Source organism: Apium graveolens, chromosome 8 (assembly GCF_009905375.1).
Source record: "Apium graveolens cultivar Ventura chromosome 8, ASM990537v1, whole genome shotgun sequence".
In the NCBI taxonomy this organism is placed as follows: Eukaryota; Viridiplantae; Streptophyta; class Magnoliopsida; order Apiales; family Apiaceae; genus Apium; species Apium graveolens.
The window spans coordinates 251813114-251834574 of record NC_133654.1 but is presented as its reverse complement, the minus strand read 5'-3'; the positions used below and the strand labels follow the sequence as shown (position 1 = coordinate 251834574).

At 33.3% G+C, this 21461-nt stretch overlaps 2 protein-coding genes across 2 annotated transcripts; both read right to left on the bottom strand.

Moving 5' to 3' along the window:
• Positions 1-4221: 4221 nt before the first annotated feature.
• Positions 4222-5850, bottom strand: LOC141677885 (uncharacterized). The gene has a single exon (XM_074483999.1). The coding sequence runs from the start codon at positions 5712-5714 to the stop codon at positions 4413-4415; it is 1302 nt and encodes a 433-aa protein (XP_074340100.1). The 5' UTR covers positions 5715-5850; the 3' UTR covers positions 4222-4412.
• Positions 5851-5988: 138 nt separating this feature from the next.
• On the bottom strand, positions 5989-16954 carry LOC141677884 (uncharacterized). Its single transcript, XM_074483998.1, has 11 exons — positions 16571-16954; positions 15161-15438; positions 14849-15043; positions 13931-14277; positions 10919-11210; positions 9992-10150; positions 8739-9104; positions 8094-8159; positions 7965-8013; positions 7499-7622; positions 5989-6356 (listed from the first exon to the last, which is right to left on the bottom strand). Exons 1-11 carry the CDS (start codon positions 16884-16886, stop codon positions 6260-6262), a joined length of 2289 nt encoding a protein of 762 aa, XP_074340099.1. The 5' UTR covers positions 16887-16954; the 3' UTR covers positions 5989-6259.
• Between the last annotated feature and the right edge of the window lie 4507 nt (positions 16955-21461).

Genomic DNA, 21461 nt, shown 5'->3' with positions numbered 1-21461 from the left:
TAGTCCATGTACTCAGATTAGCAGATAAAAGAAAAAATAAACACCCGAGTACACGTCCCAGGACCGAACGAACCAGAACCCCGGAGGCTGTTTCCGAAGGCTGCTCCTGAGCCAAGCCCACCCGAAGGATGTTCTTGCCTAAAGAGCCTTTCGCAAACATCGCTCCAGACCACCTGTTTAAGCCCTGTGTCGGCTCCCGAAGGGCGTTCTAAAACCAAGAAATCCCGAAGAACGTTCTTGGTCAGAAAACGCCTCGCATGCCATCTTTAAACCCTTGGGGCCTCCTCAGAATTGGTAAAACCCAGAAACCTATATTACCTACCCAGAAATACCCAAAAACCCCAGAAAAACGCAATAGCACACGCAAAAACCCAGAAAAACCCCATGAACCCAGAACAAAAGTCCACATGCAAACTCTCTAAAATACGGAAAACTAGCATGCAAATTCAAAACTGGAAAACAAGAAAAGAGACTTACTTATTTGGAGATGTTCTTGGATTGAAATTGGATGATTTGGGAAGACGGAGTTGCTGTTGCCCGTGATTAAGAGATGCACCGCAATTCGTCAGTGTATGGAGAAACTAAAGTGATAAAAAGAAAATGAAACATACAAATGGGCTTATATAGGCGCCTAAAATAAATTTGGAAGAGCGACATTTGGGGGTTTTTGAAATGGACGTCCCAGATCAAGACGGTTGGCATTCAACGGCTGAGATTGAGTCATGAAACGACGTGCCACCAGCTATCATCAATGCACTGCAAGTCCCCATAAGCTTGCCACGTGTACGACCGAAGATCGAGGCGGGACTGAAGCGATCGCCCTAGGGTTCCTTCACCCCAATATGGGCCGAGACCTGTGTCCGTCGGCCGGCCCGAAAGCCCAGCCGAAGAACAGGGACATGTTGGTTATAGGCCCAATAAGGCCCATTGAACGAAGGCCCATTAAGCGGTTATGTTACTGGGCCGAAGGACCTCCAGGCCCGCGTAACGTAGGCCCATGGAAGCTCAGGCCGAAGCCCAATACTCGCGAACCGTTGGACAGAACAAGGGACATAACGCCCCCTTTTCCCTCCTTCCTTAATGATTAGTAACGGATCAATATTCACTGCAGGATTGAGTATAAAAACCCTTGTGAAGTAAGACAAGACACACACATTCTCAACACTCTGCTTCTCTTGTATTACTACCCTATTTTTACAGCCAGATTCTGATTCTCACACCGGAGGTGAATCGGGGGTACAAACCCTCGCATTCTTTTCACTTCCAGGTACGGCCGAAGTCATCTTCAATACAGCCGAAGCCTGTTCACGCGACCGAAGGATCTGGGCGTAACAAGGAGAAGAATGAAAATTCTAATGACATAATATATAAATATGATATCAAAATTATATCTAAAGGATTTAATAGTTCGATTAATATAGTTAATCAAATGTGATTATCTACATTTATTGTTAAGGGGAAGTATGGTTGGAATGTTCCAAATTTTACATAATATCTAAATATTGTTACCTAGATGCCACTTAAACTACACATAAATAATTTAGTTAAGGATTTTGTACCATCGGAGATGCTCCTAGGCACCTAAATTTCACTATTAATGGAAAAAATTTATTAATGAAAAAAAGCCCTAATAATCATTTTAAAATAAAATCTTATCTTATATTTTTCTTATTCACCAAAAAAACGTAGTTGTTGCGTGTGCCGTTTACCTATTTTTTTTATTCTTTCAAAATTTAATACGTAATTTCATCTTCTGTTTTTAGTTACAAAACGCAGGTTCAGGTTTAGTTTAACGGCACCTGAACTACTGTTTTTTAAAGAGTAATGCAAGATCTATAAAAGAAAGTTACAAAAAATTATCGCAAAATGACATGACATAGATGATGTGACATAATGAAAAAATTCAATTGGTCATATTGATGCAAGTGCAGGGTGTACATTTATATTTAGCCAACCAACAACCAACATATGACATATGACATGTGACATTTGTAACTATTTTAGTAACTCATTTTGTACCTCTAGCATTTTCCTTTTAAATAATATTCAAAATGCAACCTAGTGCATGTTTTTAGTGCCAAAACGCAATCTCAATATGTATTTTCAAGGTAAACACAAAATGGATTAGTGATTTGCATATTTTTTTTATTTTGTTTACACAAAATGCTTGAAATTGTTATGTTTTCAGGTTCTTTATTTTAAGGGGTGTTTTGTTCGTATATTATCATATATATAAATAATTTAATATTTTTAGAACCAAAATTGAGAACTGGTAAACTCTAAAATAATAAAAATTAATAAATTAAGGCCACACTTAAATTTTAAAAAATCAATTTAAAATTTTAATATTTTTGAAACTCAAGAAAAATGTTTGAAAATATAAAAATTTATTAAAAATGAATAAAAATGGAGTTTTAGACAGTGTTTTATAGTTAAAAACGTAACTTAAAATGTTGTTTACGGAGTTTAATACGTGACTTAAAGTTATGTAATAAATTAAAAAAAAAGTTGTTCAAAATGTGAATAGAAGTGCTGTTTTCCTAATTTATAACAACGTAATGCGAGATTAGGTTATAGTGATAGAGTGACATTTTTCGGAAGATGATAGTCTAAAAATAGTGACATTTAGAACTTTTTTTCCAATAATCTAACCAATGATCCGAACAATTAGTCATAATACTTGAATATAATATTTAGTTATTTGTAATACATTTTTATCTTATTATTCTATAATTACGTAGAATCGAATCCAATATCAGGGTGTAATTTAATAGGAGAAATCAAATAAATAAATCTTTTATAATTATGTAGTTACGGGAAATCAATTTTGAGTTTAAAGTGAAACTATTATGAGATTATATAGTGATAACCAAATTTTGATATTTTAATATAATTTCATCCCGAAATTTGGTATTTCAATATTATTTAAAAATTTGATATTGATAATCAAAAGTAATTTTTAGGCCCGAATAAAAAACTTGGCCCATGATGCCTTTTGTACGTAACATAATGTGGTATACTTCTTCGGCCCAATAATAAAATTGGAACGACATCGTACTAGCAGCACTTGAATACATTGGCGCGTATAACTTGGGATTAGTGACACCGAGTCAGCAAGGCTATGCGATTATTTGCCCGATCATCCTTTTCAGACATTTGAAGCCATACTACTTAGCTTCAAGTGTTTCTCAATCTTCAAATGCCCTCCCTCACTCCATACACACTAGACTAAGTAGACTGTGTTTATGTAAATTGTCAAGGTACCATCTAATAAGTCTTGGATTAGAATCAAATATGTAGCAGAATTAGATTTGTAGAATATGCATTGCATAATTATCGATATTTTACAAGTTTTTTTAGGTGTAATTACTTATGGATTGAAGAATGATGACTGCGAACTCTGAAGTGTGTGTTTTTGTAGGTTTCACAGTGTGTAAGTTGCATGCTTCCCAGGACCCGGCGGACAATATTATGCTCTGAAGTATGAAGATTGAAACTAGTTCAAGTTGATGCTGGCTGCTGCAAATCTTGGACAACTTTATGTTTCTTTTTCTAAGCTAACTTCTGGGTTTTTTGCTAAGCCACTTTCTGTGATGATTTGCGAAGACTTAAATTTTTAAAGAACGTACATAACACACTTTCTAGTAATATTTGCGAAGACTTAAACTTTCTAGTAATATTTGCGAAAACTTAAACTTTTAAAGTACCTTCTTGATCATTAGATTTGTGATGATTTCTGACCAAGTGTGTTATGTAAATTCTTGGATTTGACTTGTAACTTTGGATTGTATTTTAATTTTTAAAGACTGTGACTGAACCACCAGTTTGTCATCCTGATTGTCTAAAACTGCACTGCATTTGTGTTGATGGTTAGTTCGGATGAAACTCAATGGGTATACACCAAGTATAAGACGCTTAACTGATCGTGCTTATACTTATTGTTGAGAGCCTAGTTTCAGTGTTTCACCCTGAAGCTTGGAGCTTGCAGTTATTAGCCAGTGTGAAAAGGTCCATTCTGGTGATATACATAGATATTTGCACTACTTTTTTAGGAGTAATTGTTTTGCATAATCTTCATTCTTTGTTATTTTCCTACATCTAAAACCTCAAATAACTAAAACATTTCCCATTTAACATGAACATCTGTTTCGGGTATTCTGGTCGGAGACGGTGATTGATCTGCACCTACAAAATCATCTGATCCACCTAAACAATCATATGTTTTCAATTCAAACAAACTAAACACAATGTATCAGAATTCGGAACAAGGAAACACATAATCAAAATATGCAAGCATACTAAGTTCTAAGTTCACAATAGTTTAAAATGTTCTTGCAGACTAGCTTACATTAAAGCTTGCATCTCTTAGATTATTAGAATTACACCAATTTAACAGGAGCAGTTACAGGCTTTTACCTGACAAGGCCCAAATTGAGTATACCCCAAGAAGTCTGTGGCCAAGATTTCTCCTTGGCCTTCATCAACAAGACTCTAGCCCAAGCAATCCATCCTTCCCATGACATTCTCTTGTCCCATGGACTTCCCCACTCCAGCAGAAGTGTCAAGCCTTTCTCAGCTTCTTTCTCAGCCTCTTCATATCTGCCTTGGCTCAAACATATCTGAGCCAACACCACATAAGGCTCCCCAACAAAAGGATTCTTCTCCACACTCATCCTCAACACCTTCTCCACTCCTTCCAATCCTAGTTCCCCTTTAGACATATCACAAACACCTTCCCAATACAACTCCCTTGCAGCTATCTGCTCCCCTGCATCCAAAACCCTTGTGCATTTCTCGAAAACTGGGGGTATCACAAGCTCTAAATCCTCATCCCTGTCACGAAAAACTGTCTCGTAACCATTTTCACCTCTCCTTTTCCTTTCTTCCAAGAATATCTCCTCTTCCCTGACTATCAAACTATAAATAGCACCCATTCTCGATATCGAATTCAACCAAAGCCCCGGCTTCCCATCACCAGGCCATAAAGCTGTAAAGCTATTCCCAAAAAACTCAAGTCGCCCGTTAGAATTGTTAAACAAAGCATCCTGAAAACCGAACAACTGATCACTAAAATCAGCCATCGTCATCATAAGAAAAATCGCAACAACCCTTCTCGAAACAAGAACATCTTCACCAGTCTTGATATGCTTTATAGTAATCCCACTTGCAGGAACAAGTGTTTGTACCTTCTTCCTCCAAGATTCTTCCCCATCAAACACCCCTTTCTCTTTCGCATTCTTCAATGAAATCTCAGATACCTTAAGGTGCTCAACAAGTTCTGCATCAGTATACTTGAACAAAAGATCATCATGAATGAGTGGCTGACGAGGAACTATGCAGAACAAGTGAATCAGCCTCTCTGCAGCTTCACCAACATGTTGTTTCACAGTGTCACGCCCAGTTGAAGGATCAAAGATTGCGAGATTGACATAAGAATTTGAATAAGCAGAGTGGAAAAGACCACATAGACATACAGAATCTTGAGCTTTCCAGAGTTTGAGGATTTTATATATATCAACAAGGTGATCAAGAAAGCTGCCGTGCTTGTGCCAGCATTCACCAGCTCCAACTGATCGAAGAACAGCAACCAGAGAAGGTAGTTTTGGATCCACGGATTCGAGCTCACCGCGGAGAAAGGGGCGTGCTGATTCTAAGAGGGGGTGGAGATGCGAGTTCCGGGGAGGTTGCGATGGGGAGATTGAAGAAGTTGGCATCGTTTGGATAGATGATTTAAGGTGGGAAATCAAGCCGTGAATAAGATGAAAGTATGATGATGAGAAAGATGAAGATAAAGGCTCGAACAAATTAGTGGGAAGAAAGAGTCAGACAAATCAAGACAAATTAGTTGGTAGAGATAAGTTGCATTGATATATTCAATTGTAGTAGAGATCTAGGTGGGCCCAGACCACATTAGCAAGTAGCAACAATCCAAACAAACATGAATTTAAGAATTAGATTACAAAAATATAGCAAAACAAACTAAAAAAATAAAAAAGTTGAAGCAGCTTAGCATTCTTCTCAAAACAGGCATGTACTTTGGTTCAAATATGTAAAATTAAAAAATATGGCTAACAATTATTTCTGAATACAAAATCAAGATGTTCAATAGTTTTGTATTTTCGTCTCGGAGTATAGGATATGAAAAAAACACAATAGCTCAATATTCTTTTCTCAGGACAACGTTTGATCAGTACAACAAGGCTTATAAACAATCAATTCTTCCTGCTCAATGCTCAATTCTTCCTGCTCAGTGCAAGACTTATAAACAACTGTTCTCCGAGCCAACAGCAGGAACCATGTTTAGCGTCTTCAAGATGAAAGTGTACATGAAGGAGTCTAACTCAAGCCTCTCAAATCTGCACACAAGAGAATAAAACTGGCTTAATAAAGAAAAGGAAGATTGGAAGTAGGTTTGTGCTAGCATTACCATATCACTACCCACTAGATACAAATTCTAAAATTGGCATAAACAATATGCCCATAAGTCGTACAACTGCTCTAGTTGATCCTGATATGCGGTTTATGAAGATATGTAGTTGATCCTGAAATCTAGCTGCTCACAGAGTATTATTTTGAATCCCTTTTTGCTACTTTAGAATACTATTCTGGTTAGTTTTTCTTTGAGAATAGTCACATCCATGACTATCTTCGAAGCTAGTATTTAACAAACTCTTATAATTAAGAAAAAAAAATTACTAGCCATTAATAGAGATGGCAAGTTTACCCGACCCGTTCCGATCCATTTGGATTTACCCAAACCCAATTTTTTGGATTTGGATCTGGATCTTAATTTTAGACCCAAAAAAGTTTGGATCTGGATTTGGATCTTAGGTTTACCGAACTGATACCCAACCCGAAAACCGAATTCCGTTCCAAACCCGATCCGAACCCGAAATCTGAAAAAAAAACTGATAGCATATTCTTATCTTACATGATTTTATAACAATTATACATGATTTATATACATCAAATTATAATCGGGATGTTGGATAATAATCGATAATTAAATTTATTATATTTGACTCTAATATTGAATTATCTATGTATGTAAAGTACTTTTTTTGTTAAACAAACGCACACGCATAAGTGAGTCAAACTTTTAACATACATTTAGTAAAATAAGACCTCGAATACTGCACCAACCTTTTATTGACAATATATAAAGTACTATTTTTGTATTCTTAACATTCAAAAAAATATTTTTGTATAATAATATAAATTTATTTATTTTTATTAATTATTTTTAAATATTCGAATTAAACCCGAAACCTGAAAAAATCCGATGGATCGAATTTGGATCTTTACTTTTAATATCCGGACCCGAATCCGATCCGAACCGAAACATAACGGATCGGATTTGGATCTTACGAAACCGGATCCGACCCGTTGCCATCCCTACTAGCCAAGTTTTTAATTCCGCTAAAGAAACTGTAAATTGCCTAGATTTAAACTGGGCAATGCTAGAAGATCCTTTATATAATTAGGGATGAGAAATTACCTTCCGGACTTTGAGAAGTGCCCTGCTCCAAGTTCACATTTGAACAACAATAAACTATTGCTGGTCTTTGTATCTCTTAACTTTGCCACGAATTTTGCAGGTTCAGAATACAGAACACGTGGATCTGTCGTAATATGCCACAATAGTTACTATCAAGAGATGATATCGTTGCACAAAATACAATACTAGTACTATTAAACATATTCTGACCAAGCTGCTAGCTAGGAGGCCAGGATGTCACTCAATAAATTTGGCATGTTTAAGGGTGACATTTAGAACACAACATTAATACAAGATACGATTACTCCAGAAAAAAAAACAGGAGAGATTATTCTCTGACACATATGTTTTGACATGCACCTTCCTTCTTAACTATTTACTATTCTAAACAAGAAAATGTTTCACGAGCTACATACGACAAAATAACTGAATATCATCTGAAATGCTCTTCAAGACTTCAACTCACCATTTAAACCAGCTGTTATAAGAATGTCTGGATAATTCTGCGCCTTGACCTGTATAAAAGACAAATCAACAATTCAACTAGTGTTTCCAGACTGACATAAATCAAGAATATAAATAATTTAAAACTCACATTATCAACAGGGGAATAAGATTTCATGTAGTAGTAAAATTCTTCTTTCCGAGGATCTCCCCATTCCTGTGGCACTCCAAGTCAGTTAGACTTGTTTATATTGCATAGTACGACTAATAAATTTCTCACTCAACAACAAACAATACTTCAATTAGCTTCTACAAAAATATTGCATTATGGTGAAAGGTTGGGGTTAGGATGCATTGAGAAAAGGTTTTTCTGAAACATTCTCACTTACAAGCACATAAGATGTTCTACCTCCAGTCTAGTTACGAGAAAGCACTCCATTTATTTGTCTTGAAGGGAATATAAAGGTATTCACGTATCTCATGGATAATAAATATTAAACATTATGTGGTTAAGAGAAAATTATCAATATCAAAGACATGAGAATTATTGATTACAGTAATAATTATGTGTATGTATATATTCTACATCTCGATTTTGGTCCAACTATGGCCACTAGAACCAATAACCTTAAGGCTGTCAATTCTCCCAACTTTAGTGTATAAAGGGAACCCTGTTTGAGATTAATAATACTGCTATGATCAATATCAATATAATTAATAATTTATCAACATAAAGGACTGACAGTAAATTTCTAGCCAATGTTCAATGCAAAAGTTTCAAGTTGTAAGATGTTACCTCCCATTCACTTGTCGTAAGAGGAATAGTAGGATCAAGCATTGTAGTCAGAACATCTACAAAAGGTACACCAGCAACAGCAGCCTTAAATAGATCAGGACGCATATTCAAGACAGCACCAATAAGCAATCCCCCAGCACTTCTTCCATCAATGCATACTTTTTCCTTTGATCCATACTTATTCGCGATCAAATACTCCGCACAAGAGATAAAATCTGTGAACGTATTCTTTTTCTTCAAAAATTTCCCATTCTCGTACCACTGCCTACCCATTTCACCACCTCCACGTATGTGAGCAATCGCAAAAACAAAACCTCGATCCAACAACGACAACCTCGAACCGTTAAATGAGGGATCGATCGAAACCTGTCAAAAACATAAAAATTAATTCTAGCACAGTGGGTGTTCTTCAAAATTTATGTTGCATTTCAAAATCCATTATCTATTAAAAATCATATAAACCAAAAATGAAGGCTAGGGTCCTGCCTTTCATTCAAGGAGTGGAAAGGGAACTCTGCATGTTCATGCATAAGTCATAACTACGATCACAGTAATTCAGAAATATAGTTTTACACTTGATTTTATGAAGGTCTTGACAATACTGTAAACTAGACAACATTTCTTTTAGTAAATACCAACTGATGGTTGGAGCTATGAAGTAACACACCTGTGATCTTTAGAATGAAGTGTGAATTTATATAAAAACACTCATGCTTAACAATTCAAAAAATGAGCTTATACAGTTATATCTATCAACTAGAAGCTTCGACGATATGATACGACAAAATAAACCATCTGAACAAAGTAATGATATTTTATGTCTATTAAATTATTGAAAGAAAAGGACTCAACACTGGTTAAGTTGTATGTCAAGCTAATAACAGTAAAACCATTTGACTAGGCAACGTGACAGTAATTAAATTCAGAGTAGCATTTAATAAGCTACCAAAATATCATAAATAGATGGCCCACATCTAAACAGCATAAATAGCTTGTCGACGTAAATATTTGAGTGTCTTGGTGGTCAAAATAATTTCCAGTCATAAGCACCAGGAATCCTGGAAATTAGAGTAAAGCTGCCAATACTCTCTAGGGCCTTTAAAAAATGAGACATGTAGCAATATACAACAGCAAACTGAGGAATGACAAGGACTGATGCTTTAAAGAAGCATGTGAAGCTTGACATATAACCTCACTCTGTTAGGCAGTATGTTCTCTTCAAACGTAACTACACTACAAAAATCCTGTATTACCTCATAAGAACCATAACCATACAAGTACAGTGGGTCAGATCCATCAAGCTTGACAAGATTCTTGTGATAGACAACTGATACGGGTATTTGAGTGCCATCTTCAGCGGTTGCCCATTTCCTCTCAGTAACATAATTTGATGAATCAAAACCTCCAAGTACCTAAGTGCGAGAGTAAACCAACTGTAAGAAAAGAATTATACACTCGACATCTACATTTGTAAAAAAAACAGATTTCATCCTAATCTGTGTACAACAATAAATAAATAGTGATACACACCCTAAAAGCATAGTCACAAATAGCAAAAACATGCAGAACATGTCAACGATGAATCTCCCTTCTGTTACTCATCTTTTCTTCTCTTTTTCATGTTGGATTACTTTATGTTCACAACTCTGAATGTGGGTCATGTACTCATGTCTGATAAATCTCTCTCCAACCAGACTACCACTCATCATTTCCAACATTTTCTCTGATTTCTCATGTTGGATTACTTTCTTTTTATAGCTAAATCATGTTGAATTACTTTACTAGCACATCTCCAAATGTTAGTCCGTCTCACTTATCATACTAATTTAGCACTACATAAAGTTTTCCACATTTAAATTTAACTCATAACTTCTAATAGATGCAAAATAAACGGGAGAGAGTGCAGATTGTATAGCATTTTTAAGACACAATTAAAACAATATACTAAACATATATACACTAATGACAAAAAATGAAGAAAAATTTCATAATAAATGAGAGACACTTTGGAAAGTCCTACCAAACAGCATCACATAATTGTACGCCCTTGTGGAGATGAACAAGAATTATAAATTAACGATAGATGATAATTTATAGTTGCTTTAAAACAAGGGAAGAAAGCGGACTGACTAATCGTAATAGATTACATATATATGAGGTAGAAAGTATTGGTAACTTACAGTTTCAGTTTTCTTCAGGACTGAAGTTCCTGTGTTCATATCATAGTCATACACAGAAAGAGGTGTTCGCAACGAGCTGTAAGCATATCGTAAAACACTGGAAGAAAACTGTGATTCTGATGGATCTACAGAATATATGGGATCAACAAAATCAACAGCACGGCCACCTTTAAGTCCTTCAAGTGGTTCCCCTATGGCTGGTAGCTGATATACAATAATTCTTTGAAGAGCTTTCTCACGCTCATATAAAACAAGGTGATCAGCAAAAACATGTACATCCTGAATTTTTACGCTGGACAAGAAAAAAAAAGATATTTAAGATATGCATAGCTTCGAGTCTACCTTAAACGAAAGAGTAGAATGAAGGTGAGGAGGCACGATAATTCAGTATAGAACTTTAGAAGATAACTGATTGTTTTTCGGAGAATTTTTAAAGTGAGCAGTAGTTCTTAATAAGTAGAAGACTGAAAAGAGTCATGTGAAGGATGTTTTCAAGATGGAGACCACAGTTCCTGTTACATAATTCAATACCAAGACTCAAAGCTGTATTTTAGTTAAGCTTTATCTTTTGGTTGTAAAAAAATTTTGCCAGCTCAATGCAAAACGAGATTTTACTGCATACATTTTAGCTTACTATATTAGCATATTAGATTAAGCAACTTTCCTCCTGGATAAGATTATAAAGTGCTGGTTGTAAAATGGACTAGTTCTAATAATATTGCAAGTATAGATAAAAAAATGCTTAGCTTCATCAATTTAGAAGATGAGAAATAATTTGCAGATTGACTATAATCAGTTCATTCTAATAAACATATCACAAAGGTTGTCGCGGTGCCGGCACCTGAGGCGTTTATATGTGATACAGTAGTTATAATAAGCATAAGAGTTATCTTATTCAAAATTTTGGTTGTCTGGTCCTCGGTACCGCCAAAAGAATCTCAAACGTTGGATCTAATATTTTTAAAATAGACAATCAAATTATATCGTATAAAAAAATGTATATTAACAGACTGTTTAAAAATTAAAAGAGAGTGCATCAGAATTGGATTTTCCAAAAACCTAAGTAAAAATTTATTATAACAGGCAATCAATTTAACTAAAGTCTAAAACGTATATTAACAAATTATATCATACTATTTTTATCCAATATAAAATACCAGTAAAAGGAACAATAGATCATGATATCAAAAAAAAATTATCCAATTATTGTCAAGGATACGATTATGCGAATAGAAACATTATGTGCAATTTCAAATACTCCTTAGTCCCTATCATACGTGGTTATCTAGCGTAGATATAAATGCTGGCATATAAATTAAATAGATACATGTAATTAGTGTAAAAATTTACACGAATATATGTGTGCTTAATATAAACATAAAAATATGTAAATAGCTATATTTATTAAAATAGATATATATATGTGCTTTTTTTATTTATATACACAAAATATTCAGATAAACATAAAAAGTTAGAATTAGAATTTTCCTATACACGGATTAGGCATTCGATATTAGACAATGACTCTATCAAAGGAATAACATAAGTAAGGAACAGTTGGAATAAGATGTCCATGTTGGACGAGGTAAATAAAGATAAAATATGAGTGAGTTGATTAAAAGTGATGCAATTCCAAGATGAATTAAGAAATTATATAAGTTTCACATTGATCAATTCAAGTAAAGATAAACATGATGAGACTAACGAAAGATTATTGATTCGAGTTGGCGACGCGGGATGAGATTTCTATTCCAAAATAGCTCAACTGATTCCCCATATGATAAAGTATTGCTATTTTGCGTAATTAGAATATGTTTGATAAGTAAAAATAGACCAATATTGGTACAAGAATCTAAACTCTAATATTATCTGAGATATAAAATTGGTAAGCATAAAAAGGAGTATGATACATATTTAATGTTTTTAAGTAAAGAATTAGTTACTATAATACTATTGTATCATTTTTAGCCAAAACACGTTTTCTCAACTTAATTTTTGCAAAAATACGATCTTTTACTTTTTTTATAAAAATTCAAGTTTGCAACTAAATGCAAATGCATGCAACCAAAATCAACCTCAAATGCAAATATTTTTGGTATACACTTATCAATATTTCTCTAATTTGAATATCTAAGTAATTAAAAACTGTAACGCATTGGTACAGATTCTAAAGTAAATATATGTTGCTTTCAAATCTTATAACATACCTCTTTGAAAATATTGAGTAAAAAGAGTCAAGTTAAATGAGGATGAAGTAAAAAAAAGGGATCAAAGTAAACAATAATTAAGTAATACATACATACATACACGCTTTTACTTGAGTAAAAAATTGTGATGGATAAATTAAACTTTATAGATTAAGGAATTTGTGCATTGTACGAGTTATATAATGAATATTAAATAATTACTATAGTACGTTATTGTTTTGATCAGTAGTGATTTTCAAAAAAGTAAAACGTAATATCTATACACTATTTCTAATATATTAGTTTCGTACATAAACATGAATTTTAAATCAAAAATACGAGTAACCAATTAATATGATAAAAAAATAATAGAATTTCTTTAAATGTAATATTAAATAAAATGATAATAGCATTAAAAGAGTAAAATTATTAAAAGGCAGACCGTAATAATAATTAAAAAATTCATGTATTGCACGGGATATAAGATATGCTAAAACATTTATTGCTATAAATAATAAATACTAACAACACATACCAAAGAATAAACCATCAATACTTATGAATTACTAGGATATTAAAATGTTTGTATCTACAAAAGATAAAAAATGAATATCACATCCAGATTTGTATAAGCAAAAAAAAAATCTTTTAAGCCAGTTTTAGTTTTCTTGAATTTCAAAGTCCCTAATGTAATTATTTACTTGGAAAACAAATTCTATACAAAAGGAATAAAACATTATTAAATATTATAAAATTAACTTATTTTATCTTAATCTCAATACAAAAAGAAAATTAAAATAAAAGAAAACCAATGATTTATAAGTACCTTTCTCGATGAGGAACAAGTATCGTGGTTTCTGATGTAGTGTCAACGGGACATGCTAGCACTTCAGAATTAAAAACTTCATCACTTCTCCGTGTAATGATAAAATGGTTACCCCTATGACTGGCTGATGTATCAATGCCATCTAAACGAGGTGTCAAAGTCATAAGCCCTGACTCTGGTCTAGCAACATCAAGGTAGAAGATGAACCCCGTCATTTTACTGTTTGATGAAACAAATATATATTTCTTGCTTTCAGAAGCCCCAAGATCAAGACTAAACATATCATCCTTCTCATGATAAAGGCAAGAGTCGGTAGCTTGCTCTGTTCCCAATTTATGCAACCATGCCTATTAAAATTGTACAAATTCATGACAAATTAATCAATGAGGTTATAATAGGAAATGCACATGTATGTGAGCCACGGGTATGTCAGATGTAAATTTTTTGTTTTTTATTCAACTACAGAAAACTAGATATGGATAACAGTGTCCAAGAAAACCATTTAAGTTCTTTTATCTATGGCTGTGGATGACTTTTAATAAGGATTACATTAAAATTTTAAAAAAATAGAACTAGTTAAGGGGACCATCTTACTGAACAGACACGGAAAAGGATAGGCAGAGGGAAAGAAAAGATAACAAAAGAGGTAATTTTATGTAGTACACATCCTTGAAGTACATAGCGATTCTGACACCGTCTTCGTAACAAACTAAAATATTGGATTAAATTATGTGCTAATGTGCATAAACTAATCATTAAAGCTCTAGAAATCCAACAAAAAACTAGCACTGCAACAAGTCCTATCAACAATTTGATTTTAAATTTATAAGTTTAAGGAGAGATAGAAACACTTATTTGCAGAAACTGCTAGGAAATTTGATTTTAAAGCACTAATACACTTGGAACTTGGAAACATACTTTGTCTGGTCGGAGTGTACTATCCATTGTTATGTACATCAGAGCTTCATCACCAGCCCATTCAAGTCCATATGTCACTCCAACTAGAGGCTTTCCAACTGGTTTTCCAGTCTCAGCATCAATGACATAAACAGTAAATATTTCATCACCTTTTGTGTCTTCTGAATATGCAACAAACTTATGATTTGGACTTACCTGAAAAAAAGAAAAAAACAAATAACAAATCATGGTAGGAGAAATCAGCAGAAAGGGAAAAGGCTAGTTCAACAAAAAAAATCAAGCTAGGAAAAACACAAGAATGGCTGTTCTTACTCGCAATTCCCCAATTTTATAGAAAGTATGTTCCTTGGCCTTCATATTCTCATCCAGGATAACATGTTCTGGAGGAGCGTCAGGTCCAGTTGGCATAATATCGTGAACTGATACACTTTCTGTAGGTGCAGAGCGTCGACAATGCTGGACATATTCCTTCCCCTCCATAGTCTTTTTGTAGTAGTAGTAAGGCCCTCTCCTTATCGGTGCAGATATGTCATCCTCCTTGATTCGTCCTCTTATCTCCGCATAAATTTGTTTTTCCAAGTGTTTGGTACCTATAATATCACAAGTCATAGTCTTTTGGAGCTTCACCGCCAATAAATTTACTGATATTACATTATCAAGACCTTGAATACGTTTCTGACAGGAAAACACATTTAAATGTTTATAATTTAATGTCTTATAGAATTGTATATCAGTAAATATCGGTAGCACCAGTTTGAATGTTAAATGCCTTTGAACATGTAAACCAAGATTCTTAACAAAAAAAAATTATATATTTCAAAAACAAGAGCCATAAATGATATATCCATCTCTCCCTTCCACACTCTGAAGTTCAGAAGCAAAGACACCATCTCGAAGTGTATTACTATAATGATGCTATATATTGACCTTAATTTCTAAAATGTAGACTGCAATCAGCCATTTAAGGGATTCACGAAAGCATGTGTGCTTGGGTATTTAAATTCAAAAAATTAAAAAAAAAAATTGCATGTCATCCGATACAATATCACAACGTCACTTTCAATGTTAGCTCCTTTAATAATGCATACCTCAATTCTTAAATATAAATACAAAATTCTTATTAAATAATTCACATATATGTTAATTTCCCGAAACCAGAATTAAAATTAGTCATATAAAACCATTCATAACAATTTCTCGTCAAATCTGAAAATTTTACACAACACCAAAGAACATACTTCTAAAATAACGATCCAAAGCTAAACATGTCAAAGACTTCAAATGCAGTTGCGAAAACAATTTTATTAACATAACCGCACAAAACTATCCAATAGATCCAATTGAATCCTAATCATTCCACTCCACATTCCACATCCAACAGCTTTCAATTCAATCCACAACTAACATACATTTCCACTAAAACCCCCATAAACAAACTCGAGACACTAAATCAAAAAAATTCACCCAGATCATACATTAGCTTATCAAGTATTGACTTAAAACACACATTAAGCTATCAAGTTCATTACTTTATCAGGCCACACAATTCAATTAACACGAATTAACCACAAAATCATAATAATTTATCGAGATCGTAAACTCAAAGAGCTTTAAAACACACATTACGCTATAAAGTTCATTACTTTATCGAATTTTACGAAACTCAAAAAGCACGTATTAATTTATCGAGTATTAATTTATCGAGATTCGAGTCGGAAATACCAGACATAACAGATTCAGTATAGGCATTCTCCTGGTCAAGATAAGCGAGAACATCGGGATTAGTGCGAGAATCGTCGCGAAGCCAGTAGTAATTATCGACGCGGACGTCGCCGAACATCTCCATCTCGTGCTTGACTTTCTTGGCGACGGGTGGAGACGACGTCGTTTGAGGCAGCGACATTGTCGGAGAGAATAAAGTTGAGATTTTTCGAGAGGTTTTTGGTGTATTGGGGATCGTGAAAGGGGGATTCGGGTTTAGGGGGAGAGTGAAGAGGCCGGCAGTTGAGTACCGGCTTAGTCGGATATTTCTGTACATTTTTTGTTTTATTGATTAAAATTAAATATATAAATATTACTTTTTGAATTTTATAAATGTAAAATTCCTATTATAACTCAAACATTTGTTTCCGACATAGTCACAAACACCCGAGACTTGATTATAAATTCAGAAATTCATGGATATGACAAATTTTTGGTTGGTGAATAACCTCTTTGCCGCTATCTTAGTTGCAATGGAAGATATACAGTCATGACATTCCGCAATTATTTAAGCGCATCTTTCTCTGACGAGTATAACGCATCCTCCTCCGACGAGTATAACCAACCAGAGTACAAGATGGGTGATATCAAACATATATGTACAAAGTGTGGGACAACCCCAAAAGTTTCCCAATGAGCACAACACGTTGAATGTAGAAACAAGGCTCCTAAAACACACACTAAGTTTTATCGACCATTCCCTTTTCGCAAGACTACATAACGGCGTCTTCGAATGTTCTTCGGGAACTATGTTCCACTTGATCTCCTATATGAAATTATACGTAGGCACATTGTTAGCACACGTGTTTGATAGTTCTGGGAAGACAAACATAAACTCTAGCAATCTCTACCACTTATTACGCACTGATCACCGCACTCCGGTGATTTTCCTGATTACCGATTATCATTGCGGATCTTAATTTCGACCGCGAACCTCGAAAGTTTGTTAACAAAATTCCTCGTGTTACAAATTTATTTTATTATAAGAGTTCTTGGTTTAAGAGATATACCTTTGTTAGGCTTGCACGTGGGTCGAGTTAGCTGATTTGGAGGCTTTTTTATAACCTGGTCTAGTTAGATTGTTTTCAAAATTTATAACTCAGTCTGTAAAATATAAATTCGTAACACAATCATTCCCGTCGTATATCGGTTTGGCTCGGGGTAGGTCGATTTTGATGGGTTAAATGATTTTATAAATAAAAGTTTTAATATTATAAATCATCGCTCAGTTTGAAAATTAAAATAAGCTAAAACATGTATAACTTACAATTATAGTACTAATATTTAAATTTGATTAACATTGTAATTTCACTAATGCGTATTATATCATAAATCATATGCAGACGCAACGCACGAAATGTAATCAGACATCTAAAAACGAACTCGTACACTACATTTCTTTTAGTTGCTACGTCCACTTCAATTGTTGCCTTTGAACCCTTACACCAATGTAATAAATTTTCTTATTTTCTGACGCCCGGTTGCCCTAAACTATTGCGTCGTGTGAATTAGAGATGAGAATATGTGAAATTCAATAACCGATTATGTGTGTGTATAATTATTATCACCTTCTCCAATTATATTCCCAAGTTTTTTTTGTGATATAAATCTTATAATATCTATTTTTTCAGGTAAATGAAGCACTATTGAATTTAAAACAGGACAATTTCTTTCGGCACCATAATGAAATTCATATAACAAAGTGTATGGATAATGTCGATGCAACAACGTATCCTATATATTCTTTGTGCATTCCTCAATGTTAGGTTTCATTCTTTGATTTTGGTTCATCCTAACAGATATAAACCTTCACATGAGTTATATTTTAGCTGTCAATTCTAGACAATCAGTGTTTCCTTTTTTCACGCTTTTCTTTACGTGTTTTCCTAGAGATTGTAGACCTTGATCGTATTAAACGTACAACCCTCATGTCAGTGTATTTATATTTGTCTATGTATTTTAAGTGGAGGGTTGTTCTAAGTTTGCTACTTATTTTGGATTGCACTCTGTGTGGAATTTTTCTGTATGTTTTGCATTTACAGACCCCTTTAAAAATTGCTTTAGGTTATTTAATCTAATCTTGATGATTTAAACGTTGTATTCTGATTGGATTAATGCGTCATAATCAGGTATGCTCGAAGAATGCTGGAAATCAAAGGAGGGGCTAAATAATTTGTACTGCCAGGTATGCTCAATGAATGTTGTATTATTGCTTGTACCTCCGATCAATAATTATTGGAAGACTGGATGTGCTCATTATTACATGAACAATTATTCTTTTATTCCCAGAAGTTGTATAAGATATCATGTAGCATTATCAAATAGTTGTGTTTTTATCAATGAATATCTTCACCATTTTAAAATTCATGTACATTTCGAAAATATCAATTACAGATGTTTAAATTTGCAAATACGAGCATGGCAGGAAGAAGTGAAGTATGCACGACAAAATTAGAGAGATATCGGTAAAAGTTCTTTTTATAAGAGGCAAGTTTGAAGTTTATGCTGATATAAGATAATAATGAGTTTTAAATAATGAAAACACATCTTATATCTATATAAAGGAAAATATCGAGAGAATAATTAGAGGTTGACGTGGCATGCTTCAAATTGCCCATTCTATTTTTCCTTATTTTACAAGGCTATAGACCGTTCTGATGCATAAAAATAAACATGTAAATAAGATTTTATAATAAATAAATAAACGGCCTTGCTTATAATGATAGAGAAGTTCAAAAGACTGGTTGATTTATATTCCGTAATATCTTGGTATTTACTGTTGCTCGCCTCTATATAAGCATGCAAAAATACGTCACTTTACCGACCATTTTGTCACATGTTCATCAGTTTCACATAATTTCTTCTGTGTACTTCCAAGAAATAAGCTTGAAATGCTATTTATTTTAATATTTTGTCTATGAATTAGTCGTACAAAGTAAAATATATTTTTGTAAGCTGGTTCATGTGGCTAATAATTTAGTTCATATCTCTATCATTTCTATTTTTATTCAAGTGCTCATTTATTTTGTTTTCTCACATGCATATAGTATTCAAAATCAAACGTTATCAGAAACTATATAATGTCCTGGACATTTTAAGTGCGGTGGATGTGAATTTCTAAGATCAAGTGCAGATTCTAAAAATATAGAGATGACATCTCTGCATTCTTTCATGTGATTAGGTGATGCTGATTTTCCATGTAATTATTAACATGTGTAATCTCTTTCGTTGTCAATTCACATGTAATTTTAATTTTAATTGTATAGAACTACAACCTCTCGAGATTTGTAGTTCATATTGAACCATTTCATGTCTATGTTATCTGCTTGTGTATTGTAATCAGCTCAATTGAATAAATCAACATCTATATATCAGTAACTTGGATCATCAGATTCACTTATTTATATATGTTATTCCTAACTCAAAAAATTGTGGAACATCACGTGAATTAGATTCATGCACCAAAGTAATCTACAAAAGTAAAAATCACTCTCAAACTTAAATTTCTAGATGAGATGTTGGTATGTCATTCTCCAACTGTCTTTTAAGCCACCCAAAAAATTCATACGGAGTAAAATTAATATCTTATTCTAAAATTTTATATTCTTCAAATTAAAAAAAAATGAGTGTTATATTTTGGTGATCATTTTTGTTTATTAACTTTACTGGGTGTCTTTGTAAACTAGATGGTGAATAAATTGAGTCATGTTTAATGTAGTGTTTCTGTTTTTTTAATAACACAACCTAGTGTGAAAACTTAACGAATATGTATCTAGATTTAACTTTTGAAAGAACAAAGATAAATTTATCAATTATCAAAATAATTGTTGTTTAAATTATATGTTAATATTATTGCTTTTCGAACATATTTTTACTTGGTTTATCGTGCATTATGACGCTAATTTCACTAAAGAATACAAAAATTATTGTAAAAAATAATTGAACTTAATTAAAGAAAAAAAATAAGTATTTTGAAATAAACCCGTCATTAAAAAAATAAGCATGTACTATCATATATGTGTATATGATTTGCTTAATTAAGAGCATGATGTCTCGTGTATATATGACATTTTCATTGAATCTTTTGTACAATATTAAAGTTCGTTGACTTGACAAGTCATTTTTTAAAATCATTTATTTTTTTAACAATGTTTTCAAATATGTTATCCGCGACCAATTTTGTTTTTGAGTATAAGCTATGGCCTTGAAGCCATAAACTCTAAATGTTCCGCATGTAATTTAATTAATCATTACATTTGGTTATTTTATATCTCACAAATTGTATCCAGGTGTTAATAACTAATAAGATCATGTGTTGAGGAGCTGGTGATTTGGTTATTTTGTTTCTTTTGTGTGCATTTTGTTGGTCATAATTAATCCAGTAGCATTTTTCTTCTCTTTTTCTTTTTCTTGAGGCATTCAGAATGGCTTAATTGTACATCCTTCATGTTGACCAGCTGTTACAAAGGTGAGACAAATGATCTGCTTACTTTGAAAAGAACCACTCGTAGCCAAAGATATAAATATTGAGAATCAGAAGAGATCGGTCGAGATATTGATTTAGAATTATTTGTAAAATCGGTATGATTAATTGTAAATCGGAGATTACTCGAAAGCATTAATAGGAGGAATTTTCTATATTACATATAATAACTAAGTTGTAATATACCGATCAAGATAAATATATAAGGATTAATCATATTTTAAAGTTCGGTCGGTATTAATCGAGGATTAATTGATAAAATCAAAAAACTTCTGAAGCAATATTTTTATTACATTTTCTGATTACTTCGAAAAGGGTTCCCCGACAAGCAGGTTCAAGCATCTTCTGATTATCCTCTCCGGTACATCT